The sequence below is a fragment of the Vigna umbellata genome, chromosome 8 (assembly GCF_029865625.1).
Source record: "Vigna umbellata cultivar VRB3 chromosome 8, Vumbellata_1.0, whole genome shotgun sequence".
Taxonomy (NCBI): domain Eukaryota; kingdom Viridiplantae; phylum Streptophyta; class Magnoliopsida; order Fabales; family Fabaceae; genus Vigna; species Vigna umbellata.
Window position 1 is genome coordinate 21,658,047 of NC_142172.1, and position 16,480 is coordinate 21,674,526.

The following is a 16,480-nucleotide window of genomic DNA, read 5'->3' on the forward strand; positions in this document are numbered from 1 at the left end:
CTTAATGAGTTTGGTTGATTTTGGCATTTCTTGCATAAGACAGGTAGGTATCTTTGTGTTCTAATGAAAGGGTATCTTTATAAGTTTATGAAATTATGAATTGAGTGATGATAGATGGATCAATCTCTTTGACCATCAACTCTTCATGTAGCCATGAAATTATGATCTTTGAAGCTCTAAACCACAAAATACCTTATTCTATAAAATTTGCAATATCAAGCCTGTATCTTCATCTTTTTGGTATAAGACACTATAAGAAAAGTTCTAAAAATTGTTTCAAAACATATTTTGATATATTTTGCTTAAGGAAACAAATATGTTAAGACAAGACTGTCTAAGCAAACCTTGTTTTGAAGTTTAACATAACGCGTGAACAAAATAACTTTTAATCGTCTAAGATAAAAAGATAAGAAGCGCTAAACGCTACATTTTATATATCCTAAATAATATAAAAATGTCTAACTAGAATAACTCATAACGTATGTTTTACAGTCTAGAATAACTGCTAAACAATACAGTTTTCTAACAGAGCGTTTAAAACGCATAGCGTCTAACGAATTTTAGACAACATTAAACGCTATAACGTGTTTTTATAAAAAAAATCTGTAGGTATTAGTGAGTATTGCACAGCGGAATAAAAAGAAGATTATAAGAGCGAAAAACGTGTAACGGTCAATAAACAAGATATAATGGTCAGTTTTAAAATTTGATTTTCTTAGAGAACTTTTATCAAACAATTGGTGTGCTAAAAATTTAAAGAATGTAGGGTTCAAGAAAATCAACATATAAATTTTATCCTGGTTCGAATCAAAAGATTCTACGTCCAGTCGTTAATCACTATGAATAGTGATTACCCTTTTTCACTAAAATATGGTTTGCAGATTACAATCAGATAATCAAAATAAGCAAAGAATATAAAACACCTTCCTTCGACAAACGAATCAGAAGAAAACTGCTCAGCCAACTTGAAGAGAACTACTCCGACCTTAGACACACTAAGCGCGAGTTTCTCCTGTTCACAAGACTTGACAAAAGTAACACTATCACTTGAGAAGACAAATTGTATTCTCAAATGGCATAAATCACTTTTCACTCATAGAGAGTTTCCCTTAGGCACAAAGCTCTAATACTCTCAAATGAAAATTTACTTTCAAAGAACTGTGAAGACCTCTATTTATAAGCCCAAGGTTCAAAAAATGAAAAGACAACTCCTAACTGCCAAATATAATCTATTATCATAAGTGATAATCGATTATTTGTGTTTGTTATGGGGTTTTCAAAAAGTGATAATCGATTATCCAGAGTGATAATTGATTATTTGCGTAACATGGGCAATATTAAATCAAACAGTGATAATCGATTATTTTGGGCAATAATTGATTATTTGCATGAGCAACTCCTTTCCAAATAGGCTCGTGATAATCGATTATTACACCAAATAATCGATTATCTGCGCAAACATCTTCTAAACAGGAAAACTTCTAAGTGTTCTTACATAGTTATTCCTATACAATTAATTCTACAAAATGATTTTAAAGAAACTACAACAAGAGTCTTGAAGTTTTTATCTTGTAGCATCAATAAAACCATAATATCTTCAAGACACCAATGCTCCTCACTTAGTAACAATCTCCCCGTTTTTTATGATGATCAAAATTCTCTTGTCAAAAGCATTTCTAATTTTCCTGCACAGATTTAGACTTACAAACACATAAACATGTTAGTAATAACTACACTAACACTAATGGAAAAACTTCTTTTTATGATAGGTAAAAATGACCTATTATGATAGGTGGCCTGACATCATAGTTATGGGCATCATAATAAGGTTCAACGTATTATGACATACTTCTGTCACCTATCATTGTATGTCGAATATATTATGACAAGTAACTTTTTACCTATCATAAAAACTTGATTTTTTTTTAAAAAAAATTACATGCTTAGATTTGATATCTAATCAATTTATAATTAATTTTCCTGTATTATGATCTCATCCAATCAATTTATAATTCATATATCTTGAAATGAACAAATTCAATTAAACAAATAAAATGAAATTCATTTCAAACATTAAATTGTTTAATAATATACATCAAAATACTAAGTCTGTGTGTTAAGTACAACTGTGATTCCCGCTTTGCAATGGATATTGTTTGCTGTTCCATGGCTTCATGAATAACAACTCTGCATAAAAAACAATATATGAAGTTTCATAAAAAATTTACAGTTGCGACTTACATAAGAATATGACAAAATACTGCGTACTTATATTTTATCAAACTCATCAATACATACAACACCTCCATCAGCCAAGACCATGGCTCCTCCTTCAAGATAAAACTCACGCTGAAGTACACAACATAAATCAATGACTACTCAAGCAAGATAGGTGAAGGTAAAAGCTTATAATTATGCTCTTGTCCAGGCTACTCAAGTCAGGGACCACAAGTCAGGGATCAATTAGGCCAGGCTCTTCTCCAGGCTATAGAAGCCCCTTATCTCGTAAGTAAATCATAAGCATATAACACCAAACAAGCAAAGACAGTGAATATAAACATGAACTAAACCTGAGGAACATGATCACAGGATCGAGGAACAATGGCTCCTCCAAGTCCTGGCCGGCATGGAACCTGCTTCCCCTTATGGTTTTTACATATCAGGGTAACATAAGTAGCCTTTGCCTTAGTCCTAGAGGCAACAATAGTAATCCCGACGATTTTGACAAGTCTCTATATGTACTGAGCCTATAGAAAGAAAACACCAATATGATGTCCACAATTCAACTGTACTCAACAAAAAACACCCCAATTTTAACCAAAAACATTTTAAGCACAAAATTTCAATTTGTAATTGCATTAGATTTAATCCACATACCCCAAGAGATCTCATGGAAATCAGATCCTCCTTGGAGGTGAGCAAAATCTGAAGATCACCGAGAATAGGATCCTCCATGGCTCTAGTATCTCTAGCAACCTTGGTGTTCAAACTCACGTTAACTTGCGCCGCTGCCGTTTCAAACTACAAAAGTAAGAAATAATGTCAGAATAAACGACAATGTTTGAGGAGAGAGGGAGAAACCAAGAGTACCAGGGGCAAATCGGCAGGGGAAGAGCGGATTTTGGCAGAAAGGTCGAAGTCGAACGTGACGAGATCTCCCGTATCGACGAGAAGGAACTTAGGGTTGTGGAGTAGGGTCTCTCTGTAAGGGAAGACGTTGTTGGCGGTCTCGAAGTTTCGAATGAACTCCTTGAATTTCTGGAGGAGGGAGTGGTTCGAATCCGTGCCAGCCTCCCCACAGGCGTCGGCACCGTCGTCTCCGGCGAACGCTTGGTCGCTGTAGTAGACGGCTCCTTCGTCCCATCTGACAAATCGTGGAGGCCTGTCGTCGTTAGAGGCTCAGACGAGTGTGCGCGCATGGAGGCTCTCGGAACGAGAGTGTGCGTGAAGTGTGCTTCGAGACGAATAAGTGTGCGCGAAGTGTATGATTCAAGGTGACAATGAAGTTTCGAAATGGGAATGAACTTTCGAAATAGGAAGTTTGCACCTTTTATGATAGTTATTTCAATATCTATATATCTTTTCATCATAATTTCCATTATGTGAACGCTCCAACTTATTATTATAGGTAGTCTTTTACCTATCATAATCTATATAACTTTTATTATAAAAATGTCACTAGTACATCTCTTATGATAGATTTCTTAAAATACATCATAATATATCTTAGTTTTATTACAAAATTGTCATCGGTCAATGTATTATAACATGGTAGATTTTACCTATCATAATATCCCGTCATAGAATCCTCTTTTTCTACTAGTGTAATTAGAAGTTTTTCTCTCCCTTTTTTTATCATAAGCAAAAAGTAAAAATAAATATTCTCCCTCAAGTATAACTCCCCCTCAACAAAAGAAATATGCAATTCAAATATTATAAGTGGAAAAAGAGTAATTAATATATAGCACAGAAATAAATAAGAAGATATCAAACAAACTCATATATCTCCCCCTCAAATAGGTACCAGTTATCACAAAGATCATGACATAAGATGTAAATCAAAAATTTCTCCATCTTTTTATCATAATAAAAAAGCATCTAACCATTATACTCCCCCTAAATAGTTAACTTAAAAAGAATTTAGGTCTTTTTAATTCATAAAAAATTACTCCCCCTAAATGTAATATTCTCCTTAAAAAAATTAATTTTTTTTTAAAAAAAATTATTTTTATTTTATTTTATTTTTTAATGGTTTAACTTAAGATAATCGATTATCCCTTGAAATAATTAACTATTTGCGAGTCAAATTTTCAAAATTCATATTTTGAGACTGAGATAATCGATTATTATCCTTGGTAATCAATTATTTACGTTAATTTCCGAAAAATGCAAATTTGGGTCAACTTTTCAACCTAAGACACATCTAGAATTCATAAATTATTTTCAAAACTCTTAAAAGTTACCAAGATACCATAGATATTTCTTTTCCTTTTGAAAATTAACCTGCAAAACAAAATAATATAGTTTTGGTCCCCATAATCTCATTTGGGTCCTTTGAGGTTAGAGGCAAATTACTTAATAACAGGAATCCAAGCATATTTTCCATTAGGAACATCAATGTTTAATTCTACATTTGCTAGAAGTGTGCCCCTTTTTCATACAGTAAAAACATGTGACAACACATGGGTTCCTAAAATAAGTTGTTCCTTTTTCAACCCATACCCTACATGTTCTTCCAATTTGATTGTTCTTTTTATGCACACTTTTGTTTCTATAAACCTTTTTAACAAATATAGGTGTTTCAACATTATTATTTGTGGTTGCCACTTCAAGAATATTTTCTAGAATATCAATATCAAGCATGTGACTCTTACATGAAAGACACTCAAAAAGATGTTCAACAATTGAAGACTCTTTCATTTCTAAATTACAAATTTTATTTCCTAAAATAACTTCCTCATCTAATGCCTTCTAATATTTAATTTTCAAATCCTTAAACTCATTTTTCAAAATTTTATGAGCAACTTTCAATTTCCTTCATCAAGTAATTCAAGAAAACCCTTTTATACATCAAATTCACTAATGTCAAGGCTAGAGGAATTTACTTGGCTTATAGTGTCATCAATATTAACCGTCAAACATAAGTTGGCTTCTTCATTGGAAACACTTGAACTAGTTGAGCTTGAGTAATTTTCTTCCCAAGCGACATAAGCATTCTTCTTCTTGAAAGACTTCTTTTCTTCACCCTTTTTGAGGTGTGGATAATCTGCATTAACGTGCCCTTTTTCTCCGCAACCATAACACTTGTAATTTGAAGAAGATCTTTGTTTCTTCTTCCGGTCCTTTTTAATTTGTTCCTTGCCTCTAGATTTCATGAACTTGTTGAATTTTCTAAACATGTGAATCATATCTTCGTCGTCTGAGTCTCTATCTTTAGACTCCTCATCCTTTTCTGAACTCTTACTTTTTGAAAGTTCAGATTTGAAGGCCAATGTTTTCTTCTTTCCTTGGGCATCCTCAACACTCAGTCTATTCAACTCAAGCTCATGCTCTCTCAACTTTCCAAAAAGGAAAGCCATGGACATGGACGTTAAGTCCTGAGACTCAGTTATTGCAGTAACCTTTAGCTGCCATGTCTTGTTCAAAGATCTCAAAATTTTTACATTTAATTCGTCAATGTCAAATTTCTTACCTAAACCAAAAAGATGGTTGACGATATATGTGAAGCGTTTTTGCACATCAGCGATGGTTTCACCCTGTTGCTTCCTGAACATATCATACTTCTGTATCAGGGTGTTCTTCCTAGCATGCTTCACATCGTTGGTTCCTTCATGGGTTACTTGAAGAACTTCTCACATCTCCTGAGTCGTTTTGCACACTGAAATCCTGTAAAATTCTTCTAATACCAAAGCAGAGGATATTATATTGAGAGCTTTTATATCAAAATGAGGTTGTTTGTTTTCTTCAACAGTCCATGAAAAATATGGTTTTTCTACTTCTACCTCATTAACAGTACTTTTAGGCATATATGGACCATTTAAAACAACTTCCCAAATACCCCTGTCAATTGACTCTAAAAATATTTGCATTCTTATTTTTCAAAACGCATAATTTTCTCCCGTAAACAAAGGAGGTCTATCAATAGAAGCACCCTCAAGATACATTTGGTTATGACCGCCCATTTTCGAAAAATTTGAAAAACTATCAAAGCAAGCTCTGATACCAATTGTAGGTATCAGTGAGTATTGCACAGCGGAATAAAAAGAAGATTATAAGAGCGGAAAGCATGTAGCGGTCAATAAACAAGATATAATTGTAAGTTTTAAAATTTGATTTTCTTAGAGAACTTTTATCAAACAGTTGGTGTGCTAAAAATCTAAAGAGTGTAGGGTTCAAGAAATCAACACAGAAATTTTATCCTAATTCAAATAAAAAGATTCTACGTCCATTCGTTAATCACTATGAATAGTGATTAACCTTTTTCACTAAATTATGGTTTGTAGATTATAATCAGATAATCAAAATAAGCAAAGAATAGAAAATACCTTCCTTCGACACACGAACGAAAGAACCTTCCTTCAACAAATGAACCGGAAGAATATTGCTCAGCCAACTTGAAGAGAACCGCTCCGACCTTAGACACACTAAGCGCGAGCTTCTCCTATTCACAAGACTTGAAAAGAGAACCACTATCACTTGAGAAGACAAATTGTATTCTCAAATGGCATAGATCTTTTTTCACTCATAGAGAGTGTCCCTTAGGCACAAAGCTTTAATACTCTCAAATGAAAAGTTACTTTCAAAGAGCTGTGAAGACCTCTATTTATAAGCCCAATGTTCAGAAAATGAAAAGACAACTCCCAACTACCAAATATAATCTATTATCATAAGTGATAATCGATTATTTGTGTCCATTATGGGGTTTTCAAAAAGTGATAATCAATTATCCTGAGTGATAATCGATTATTTGCACAACCTGAGCAATATTAAATCAGACAGTGATAATCGATTATTCTGAGCAATAATCGATTATTTGCGCGAGCATCTCTTTTCCAAATAGGACTGGATGAAGAGAAGACAAATAAGAATTATATTATTGCAATATGCTCACGCTGCTTCACTCCAAGCTCCTTCTCTTAAGATTTATCTTTGAAAAGAAAAGTACTTTTACAAGTTTTTAGAACTTCATTATATTAATTTCATATCCTTTCTATGATAGCAATCTTTTGTACTTGTATTTCAAAAATACTTTGTTGTTTTTAGATTAAAAAGTGAATTCAAACACTTGTAAAGTTAACTCAGTGGAATTAGACTGTCTAGTCAGATAGACTAGTGATACCAGGAATGGTTATACTCGTCTAACCAATTGGTTAGTGTGTAAATCAGGAGTGGTTAAACTCGTATGTAATCTTCGTGATCAATAGAACCACTTAAATAAATTTAAAAGAGAAGTGTGCTTTGTTGTTTTTGTTTTTTGAAAGTTTTCCATTTAACGCGGCTTTATAAACTTAAGTGTTTATCTTCTGTTGCAGATCATCTAACCCCTACAAAGTAAAATTAAACACTATTTGCGAAAAAGTTTAAAACATTATTCAATTCCCTCCCATTTTTCCATTTATAGTGTTTTCCTACGTTTCAAAAACAAACGATATCACAAATCATAATTTGAGAATAATAGTTTATTTTCATATAGCAAACATATTTCCTAAATAAATTTGTTCAATTTGAATAAGCAAATAAAATAAAATAGATAGCTAATGTGTTTTACGGTTATCTATCAAGACTCCTCTAGGTAGACACTACTTAGAACATATATTATTTATCAAATGATTGGGTCTCTATAAATTTCTCAAATTATAAAAGATATTTCTCAAATTATAAAAAAATATTGGTGAGATGCGTATAGCTTTTATATATATATATATATATATATATATATATATATATATATATATATATATATATATATATATATATATATGGATGGTTGAATAATTTGAATTAGGTGGTCGATTTATTCATATTTAGAGAGGGAATTGGTTTTTCTAAGTTGGTTTTGAAAGGAAGATGAGGAAGGAACAAAAGTTTGAAAAGGGAAAGAAAAAATTTAGCCAAGATTAAAGGGGAACTTTTACTTGAACCGAATAGAAAAGGTGGACTTGATCTCCCCAAATCCTTGTATGTTAAGAAGTACCACCAAGGAAGAGAATCATACTTAGGGATGGCAACGGGTCGGGTCGGGTCGAGTCGGGCACGGATAGTTCCTACCCGCAACCCGACCCGCATGCAAAAAACCGTACCCGCAACCCGATCCGCTACCCGCTGGATATCCGCATAAAAAAAATTCGCGAACTTTTTTCAACCCGCGGATACCCGTTTTCAACCCACAAATATTTAAAAAATATATTTTGTGAATTTTTAAATAAGGTTTAAATTAAATTACAAGTTAAAGAGAACAATTTAATATATTATCTACATATTAAAAAGACACTATGTAATTTTTAAGTAAGTTAAAAGAAAAAAAATATGAACAACTTTTGAAAAAAAAAAAGATATGAGGAAGAAACATGGCGTAATTGAAGTCTCAATTTAGTCACAGGATTAACCCACAAATACCTATCAAAACGCAAACAGGAACCCTAAACCCAAATTTCGAAAATGAACGCAATCACAGAAATCTCCAAACCGCGATAACCACCATGGTCTTCAAAAGTCCAATCTGCATCAATGAACTAAAATCCAAAAAAACTCAAAACACTCATTCGAAACATAACCCCAAAGTCGCGTCACCAATCAATAGGGAAGAAATCAAGAAACGAATTCCCAAAACGCGAATCAAAATGTACAAAAGAAACCCCCAAAATCAGAGAACAAATAAAACCCTAATTTTAAATCCTAAATCGGAATAAAACGCCAATCAGAACCAAGAGAGAGAGGAAGAGAGAATGGAGCCTACTCCCTACGCGAGCTAAACCAGAAGGAAGAAGAAAAGAGTCCTCCCTTAAGAGAGAATTTTCTAATGGGATTCCATGTATATGTTTGATATCTCTATTAGGGTTAGGTCAAAAGTAATGTAACCCCTTTTTTCTTTTTTTCTTTTAAAAAGAAGTAATTGAAAGGAATCGTAAGTCATTGTTATTAAAATTTTCCTTTTTTAAGAGTAATAAAAACATTTAATTTTAAAAAATATTAATTAAATTTTTTTTCGGGTAACGGGTATCCGTAGATTGAATACTATAATACTCGCATCCGACCCGTTTAGAAGCGTATATTAAAATACCCGCTACCCGTTACCTGCGGGTAATAAATATCCGCGGATAATAACTATCCATCGCGAGTTTTATCTGTGGATATCCGTGGGCGTGGATTTTTTTGTCATCCCTAGTCATGGCTTCAATTCCAATAGACTGTATATTAAATTAAAGAGAAAAATACTCTTCACCAAACTCATCCTCATGTATTGAACAAAATCAAGTTATGCACAAAGCGCAATTTACTATATAGGTCATGTTTATATAATAAAATACTTAAGACATTTATAGTCTTTTTAAGTATTTCTTAAGGTGAATGTTCAATTTTCAGGATCACAACATTTGTTCATTTCATTTATCAACAACAGTTTTTAAGACATTTAATTAGCTTATGCTACTTTTACTTCTTTTTATCATACTAATTCATGAAGAAGAAAAATTATTAAACATTATATTAAATACAATTGTTTCTGTATGGATGTGAAACCGAGATACGAACCTAACAAATCTCCACTGCTCCTTCTTGTGATGCTGTTACTGTGATATCTCTCTTCCTGCGTTATCCTTTCTGAGAGGAAAGTGGGCTGGGTACCTGCAAAGGCACTCCGACGCTCAAGTCAGGAAAGGGGTCTCCCTAATCTTTTCGGTTCAAAGTGATCAAGTAGAAGAATAATTTCTCTCTCTTAATTTCTCTAAGGGGAAAAACGTACCTTTTTTCTGATGTGCTTTGTATATTTAAAACAGGAAAATAAACCGTTTACCTGGAAATCCAGACAGTTACCGAAGTGGACTATTTGAAAGTTGTAACTACTAGGTCGTGTCTGATACTGAGTCAACTACTTGCGTGATTCGTGGCGTTGCATTAGCTAATATTTGTAACTGCTTATTCTTTACTGCTGAACCGTTTATTATGATGTCGTTCACTATATGTCGACCACTATTTGCGTCGACACAAACATATTAAATGTCGTGAGAGCGATAGATGTCGCGACATCGTCGCTGGCTTGTGGTCTGCCAGTACGTCGACATCAACAAAATGAATGTCGACCTCACAAACGATTGGCCAGGAGTGTTCAATACTCCTGTGATTATGAGAGGGGTCGACACTCTATCGTCCGTGGTGCTCGTCGACAGTTGGTGAATTTAGGTATCCTATGGTACATGCCCCCCGAGTCCTAGTAAACGAGGACGGATTTTGCATGTGAGTGTATTGAAGGACGTCGAGTGGTGGTATATTAGGGAAATGATACGCACCGTTTCGGGGTTAGAAATTTTAGGGTTTTCTTGCTTTTATGAGGAAGCGAAGAGACGAGAAATTATAGCCGCTGGATGGGACTGGATCTGACGGCGCTGGATGCATTTGCGGTCTTGGCTTCTTTAATACGAAACGAAGAGGAAAAGACGCGCACCAGAACCTAAAAACGCTGTGCTTTCCTGAATCGAAAAGCGTCCTTTGGCCGCCGGTGAGAGTTACCTTGCGTGCTGCGAAATCGCTCCTCCTTCTTGCTTTCATACGCCATATTCCAGGTAAACATCCAACCTTGTCTTCATCCTATCGTGGGTTAGTTTGTGACCGATAATGGAAGAAAAAGGGCAGAACTCTGGTGTAGAACTACCGGGGCCGTCGTCATCGGCTGAGTGTCCTGTTGTTACCACTATACCATTTGGTGAGAGTGCGTTTTGTTATGGAAATGTGGGGAGTGAAGGCCCAGAGGCGCGTGGAATATTACCAGCCCGTGACGGTGATTACGCTTGGGTGGCGCGTGAAGTTGACGAAGTTAGTAGTCTGTTTAGGAGTAGGGGAGTGTTAGCAGATTGGGTAGAAAATAGTTGTATTTTGAGAACCCTAGGGTATAAATCTTGTATAAAGTTGGTAGCTTGTAGGGAGGATGAGAGGGTGTTTCATGGGAAGGAGAATAGCTCCAACGAATTCTTTTATTGCTATGCGTCTCCGTTTTACGACTTGTATCTGAGAGTGCCTTTTACAACCTTCCAAATGGATGTGTTGAGGACCTTAAATGTCGCGCCTAGTCAATTGCATCCCAACAGTTGGGGATACATGCAGGCATTTGCTGTTCTGTGTCGAGCCTTGGCTATTAGGCCGACAGTGGCATTGTTTTTACACTTTTTTAGGTGTCGACCAGCCGCTAAAAGAGGTTGGGTGTCGTTAATTTCGGAGCCGGGAAACGCTCTTCTAGAGCTTTTCCTGCAATCGTATAGGGGTTTTAAAAATAAGTTTTTCAAAGTGTCGATCCTTGACTCTGGGCGGAGGCACTTTTTCGATGGAGAGGGAAATCCCAAGTTCCCTTTGTACTGGACGCAAGAACCACTGAGGTTTACCTCGTGGGCTGAGGATATAATGACTATCGAGGAGATAGAGGCGTTGAACGTGCTAACGGCCTTGCCGCGCCCCTTTTCTTCCCGTCGGCTCATAAACTGCCTTGAGCATGATGATGCTGATGCGAGGGTGTTTGGTACGATCCTCTTCTTATTATTTTTATTTGTTGCTTTGTTGTTGTTGACTGTTCTTGGTTGATCTGTGTTGTGCAGAGATAATGGGAAGAAAGGGAAGTGGCCGAAATTGGTTCCAGGCTATCGACAATGAGAGGACCGAAGGTGATCTTCCTGGGTCATCCTCCAGACGCATGCAGGGACCACAATGTGTTCAAGTGCAACCAGCTGGGCCAGTGGTGGCGGTGGCCTCGACTGATGAGATCACGGCCGCTGAAGAGCAGCCCTTGATACGAAAAAGGAAAGGGAAGGTGGCCGACACTAATGTTGCCGCGCCAAAGAAGAGGAAGGAGATTGTAGATGAGACAGAGCGTCCCCTTCCTCTTGGTGTGTGGGATCCCTCCTTTACCATGAGCCACAGGGTTGAACCCATTTTGGACAACTCGGAGAAGAAGGTGGTGGAGGGCATGACTGAGCAGCAAATGGCCGACGACTTGCTGGAAATGACGACTCGGTCACAGATGTTAGCGTGGCATCTTGCATATGCCTCCGACAGAGGTGCGCTGCGGGGCGAGTTGGACAAAGCGCGGATTCAACTGAAGGAGCTTACTAAGGCTCATGCTGGTTGTGATGCAAGGCAGAAACGGTCAGAGCAACTGCTGAGAGAGGCTGAAGTGTTGCTGAACGATGCCCGGGATGCTGGCTTGACGTTGAGGAAGGGGCGTGATGAACTGTTGATCGAGCTAGAAAGAGCCAAGAAAATAGGGGCGACGGCGAGCAAGGAGCGAGATGCGCTGAGGGCAGAAGGGAAAGAGGACCGGGAGCTGATAGAAGAATTAAAGGAGGCAGTGATGATCGAACATACCAGGGGGTTTCGGAAAGCTCTGAGGCAAGTCGGACACTTGCTTAAGGTGTCGACTGATGGAGTGGATTTTGACGTCCGGAAAGATGTGTATGAGGGGCAACTGAAACCCCTTAATGAAATTCCCGAAGATGCCTTCATGGACGAAGAAGAAGATGAAGAGGTGGTTATGACCGAGGAACCTGTGGAAGCAGTCGCTGCGGATGAACCAGCTGCTGAGACGGTCAAAGATGTTGCTGGCAACACACCCGACATTGTAATAGACTAGGAGTTTATGAACTTTGAAATGCTAAACTTGGATTGTTAAATGGTATACTTGGATTTGTTGAAAATTGGATGTGTGTAGATACTATAAACGTTTCTTGTAACGCCTTGTATGTTGAATAGTTGTCTGAACAAGCTAATGTCAAAGATGATGATCAATTAAGAAGATAACACCTTAAGTGTCGATGTCGAATGCCTACATAGCGTCATGCGCCACGGTCGAGGGTGAATATTGGGTGTTCAACGGAGAACAGTTACCCTTGGGAGTGTATCCCGAATGGACTGGGTGTTCAAGGGAGAACAGTTACCCGTGGGAGTGTATCCCGAATGGACTGGGTGTTCAAGGGAGAACAGTTACCCGGGAATAGTTCCTATTCGTTCGGAAATGCGTGTGGTGATCCACGATGACCCTGGGACTCGACATGTGAGAAATTAAATATGACTGAAATGATAATAATAATGAAAAATACTTCTTGTTTGAAACTGTAATGAGTAATGTTTCAGCAAAAATTGAATGCTAACTGAAATAATATTTAAGATGGGTAGCATTCCACGTGTTGGGAATGGCCTGTCCGTCTAGGAGTTGGAGGCGGTATGCACCATTTGTCATGTCCTCGGCGACGCGGAATGGGCCTTCCCAGTTGGTGGCTAACTTGTCGTGCGCTCGATTCTTCCTAGCTTCTCCTCGTTTTCTCCAAACCAGATCGCCACTTTTGAATGCTCTGGGTTTGACTTTGGTGTTGTAACGGCGAGATAGCATTCGCTATTGAGCTTCTGCGCGGATGGTAGCAACCTCTCGACGTTCAGGAAGAATGTCGAGATTCATCCGAATTTGTTCGTCATTAAGCGTCATATCAGTGATATGTCGTCTTAACGAGGGTTCACCGACCTCGACCGGAAGCATGGCATCAGTGCCATAAGTCAGGTTGAATGGTGTATCTCCTGTAGATCCGTGTGGAGTGCAGCGATATGCCCACAAGACCTCTGGTAGCTCTTCTACCCACAAACCTTTGGCTTCGCCGAGTCGCTTTTTTAACTCAGTAAGTATGGCTTTGTTTGCGGCTTCGGCCTGGCCGTTCGTTTGAGGATGCTCGACTGAGGAAGTGACATGTTTAATGCCTAAGCTGCTGAGGAATGCCTCTAGTTTGCGCTCGATGAACTGGCGACCGTTGTCGGTAATGATTTTCTGCGGTAGTCCGAATCGACAGATCAGGTGCCATATGAACTTTTGTATCCGCTGAGCACTGATGACGGATAGCGGCTCAGCCTCTATCCATTTTGTGAAATAGTCGACTGCCACAAGAAGGAACTTGTTCTGCACTTTGGTAAGGGGTAAAGGTCCGATTATGTCGAGGCCCCATTGAGCGAAGGGCCAGGGGGAAATGATACCATGCAAGTCCTCGGGAGGTGCGTGGATGTCGTGACCATGGGCCTGACAGGATAGACATTTCTTGACGAATGTTTCACAATCTTTGTCGAGCGTAGGCCAGTAATATCCGGCTCGGAGTACGCGTGCTCTGAGCGTTCGTTTACCCGAGTGTAATCCGCATACACCTGTGTGCAACTCGCGCAAGACGTAGTCGGCTTCTTCCTCTGATATGCACTTCAATAGAGGAGTACTGTGGCCGCGGCGGTATAAGTCGTCGTCGTTGCACGAGAAACGTGCAATTCGCTTTGAATCGGCCAAACTAATTCTCTCTCCCTGTTCCTGCCGCACCATTAGATCTCTGATCTTCTGGCGCCAGTTTGTGGCAGGAGTCGACACCTCGGTGACGAAGGCTTCCACGACAGGATGGTCGAGCGTCATCTTGATGATTGACGACAGCTGTGCTCTCTCCTTAGAGTGAGTTAACTTGGACAGGAGATCTGCTCTCGTGTTTTTCTCCCTAGGGACATGGACGATGTTGACTTCGGAGAAATTCTGAAGTAGAGTCTGAGTTTTGTGGAAATAGCGCAGTAACTGATTATCTTTAACCTGATAAGTTCCGTTCACGTGGCCGACCACCAACTTTGAATCCATCCGACATTCTATACAAGTGATCGCGAACTCTTTGGCTAAGGATAGACCAGCAATCAAGGCTTCGTACTCGGCCTGGTTGTTGCTAGCAGAAAATTTGAATGTGATGGCTTGTTCGACAATGAAACCATGCGGGCCTTCTAGAACAACCCCGCCTCCCCCCCTTTTTATCGGAGGATCCATCTACACTGAGGAGCCATTTTGGTGTAGAGTCGTCGGGTGTGGGTATTAATTCAGCTGCAAAATCCGCTAAATGCTGACCTTTGACGGAACCCCTCGGCTTATAACGTAAACCGAACTCGGAAAGCTCTATGGACCAAGAAACCATCCTTCTTGCTAAGTCGGGCTTGCGGAGGATCTTGGCGATCGGGTGATCGGTACGGACTACCACTTGGTGGCTCTGAAAATAAGGTCGGAGTCGACGTGAAGCTGTGAGTAGAGCTAGTGCGATTTTCTCAATGCGAGAATATCTTTCTTCCGGCCCCTGTAGAGTACGGCTGATAAAGTATATTAACTTGAGGGACGGTGCTTCTTGTATTAGGGCAGGGCTGACAGCGGAGTGGGATGCTGCGATATACAGTTGTAAGTCGGACCCAGTGTCCGGTCTAGCCATAGTTGGAGGACTAGTGAGAATACGCTTGACAGTATTGAATGCTGTTTCACAGTCATCATCCCAGTGTCGGGTAGTGCCCTTCTTCATGTTCTTCAGGATGGGTTTGATGTGTTCGGCTAGCTTCGGAATGAAGCGAGAGAGGGCCGTGAGCCTACCAACCAACCGTTGTACCTCCGTGAGGGTTGCTGGGGCGGTCATGTCGAGTACAGCTTTGCATTTATCTGGGTTGGCTTCGATGCCTCGACGAGTAAGCATGAAACCCAAAAACTTGCCTGCAGGGACTCTGAAGGTACACTTAGAAGGGTTGAGGCGCATGTTATACCTTCTGATTTGGCCAAACACCTCTTCTAAATCCCGTAAATGTTGCTCCATGGAATGGCTCCGAATGACCATGTCGTCGACGTAAACATCCATGCATCGACCTATCTGATGATGAAAAACCTTATCCATGAGGCGCTGGTAAGTTGCCCCGGCATTCTTCAAACCGAACGACATTACTTCATAACAATAATTGGCGCGCTCGGTAATGAAAGCTGTCTTGCTTTGATCAGGTGCATACATGGGGATTTGGTTGTAGCCCGAGTATGCGTCGAGGAAACTGAGTACAACATGGCCGAAAGCTCCATCTACCAACCGATCAATGCTAGGCAAGGGATATGAATCCTTAGGGCACGCTTTGTTGAGGTCAGTGAAGTCGACACACATTCTCCACTGACCGTTCGACTTCTTGACCATGACTACGTTCGACAACCACGTAGTGTATTTTAACTCTCTGATGAACTGAGCGTTCATCAACTTCTCTACCTCGACCTGAATGGCCTTGCGCTTCTCCTCGCCGAACCGTCTCTTCTTTTGCGCGACTAGGCGTGCCTCTCTGAAGATAGACAATTTATGGGCCATGACCCCGGGGTGGATTCCTGGCATATCGGAGGCCGTCCAGGCGAATAAGTCTGCGTTTGCTCGGAGCATATGTCCCAGATCTTGTTCATCTTTCAAGGCGAGGTTCGCGCCAATGTTTGTGC

At 39.0% G+C, this 16,480-nt stretch overlaps 2 protein-coding genes and 1 long non-coding RNA gene across 3 annotated transcripts; 1 reads left to right on the forward strand and 2 right to left on the reverse strand.

Moving 5' to 3' along the window:
• Positions 1-1,993: 1,993 nt before the first annotated feature.
• On the reverse strand, positions 1,994-3,550 carry LOC124819903 (uncharacterized). Its single transcript, XR_007027296.2, has 3 exons — positions 3,091-3,550; positions 2,878-3,021; positions 1,994-2,747 (listed from the first exon to the last, which is right to left on the reverse strand). It is a non-coding gene; the product is annotated as an uncharacterized LOC124819903 (long non-coding RNA).
• Positions 3,551-5,063: 1,513 nt separating this feature from the next.
• On the reverse strand, positions 5,064-10,771 carry LOC148194252 (uncharacterized). The gene is made up of 2 exons (XM_088097157.1): positions 10,726-10,771; positions 5,064-5,827 (listed from the first exon to the last, which is right to left on the reverse strand). The coding sequence occupies exons 1-2, from the start codon at positions 10,769-10,771 to the stop codon at positions 5,064-5,066; spliced, it is 810 nt and encodes a 269-aa protein (XP_087953283.1).
• A 59-nt stretch (positions 10,772-10,830) lies between these two features.
• On the forward strand, positions 10,831-12,832 carry LOC148194253 (uncharacterized). The gene is made up of 2 exons (XM_088097158.1): positions 10,831-11,725; positions 11,802-12,832. Exons 1-2 carry the CDS (start codon positions 10,831-10,833, stop codon positions 12,830-12,832), a joined length of 1,926 nt encoding a protein of 641 aa, XP_087953284.1.
• The last annotated feature ends 3,648 nt before the right edge of the window (positions 12,833-16,480 follow it).

Excerpts from the sequence above, each read along its gene's own strand:
- LOC148194253 (XM_088097158.1), top strand. The coding sequence starts at position 10,831 with ATGGAAGAAAAAGGGCAGAACTCTGGTGTAGAACTACCGGGGCCGTCG. Across the intron at positions 11,726-11,801 it reads TGCTGATGCGAGGGTGTTTG|AGATAATGGGAAGAAAGGGA; the intron begins GTACGATCCTCT and ends TGTGTTGTGCAG.
- LOC148194252 (XM_088097157.1), bottom strand. The coding sequence starts at position 10,771 with ATGGCGTATGAAAGCAAGAAGGAGGAGCGATTTCGCAGCACGCAAG. Across the intron at positions 5,828-10,725 it reads GCGATTTCGCAGCACGCAAG|GAACCAACGATGTGAAGCAT; the intron begins GTAACTCTCACC and ends TAACCCATGAAG.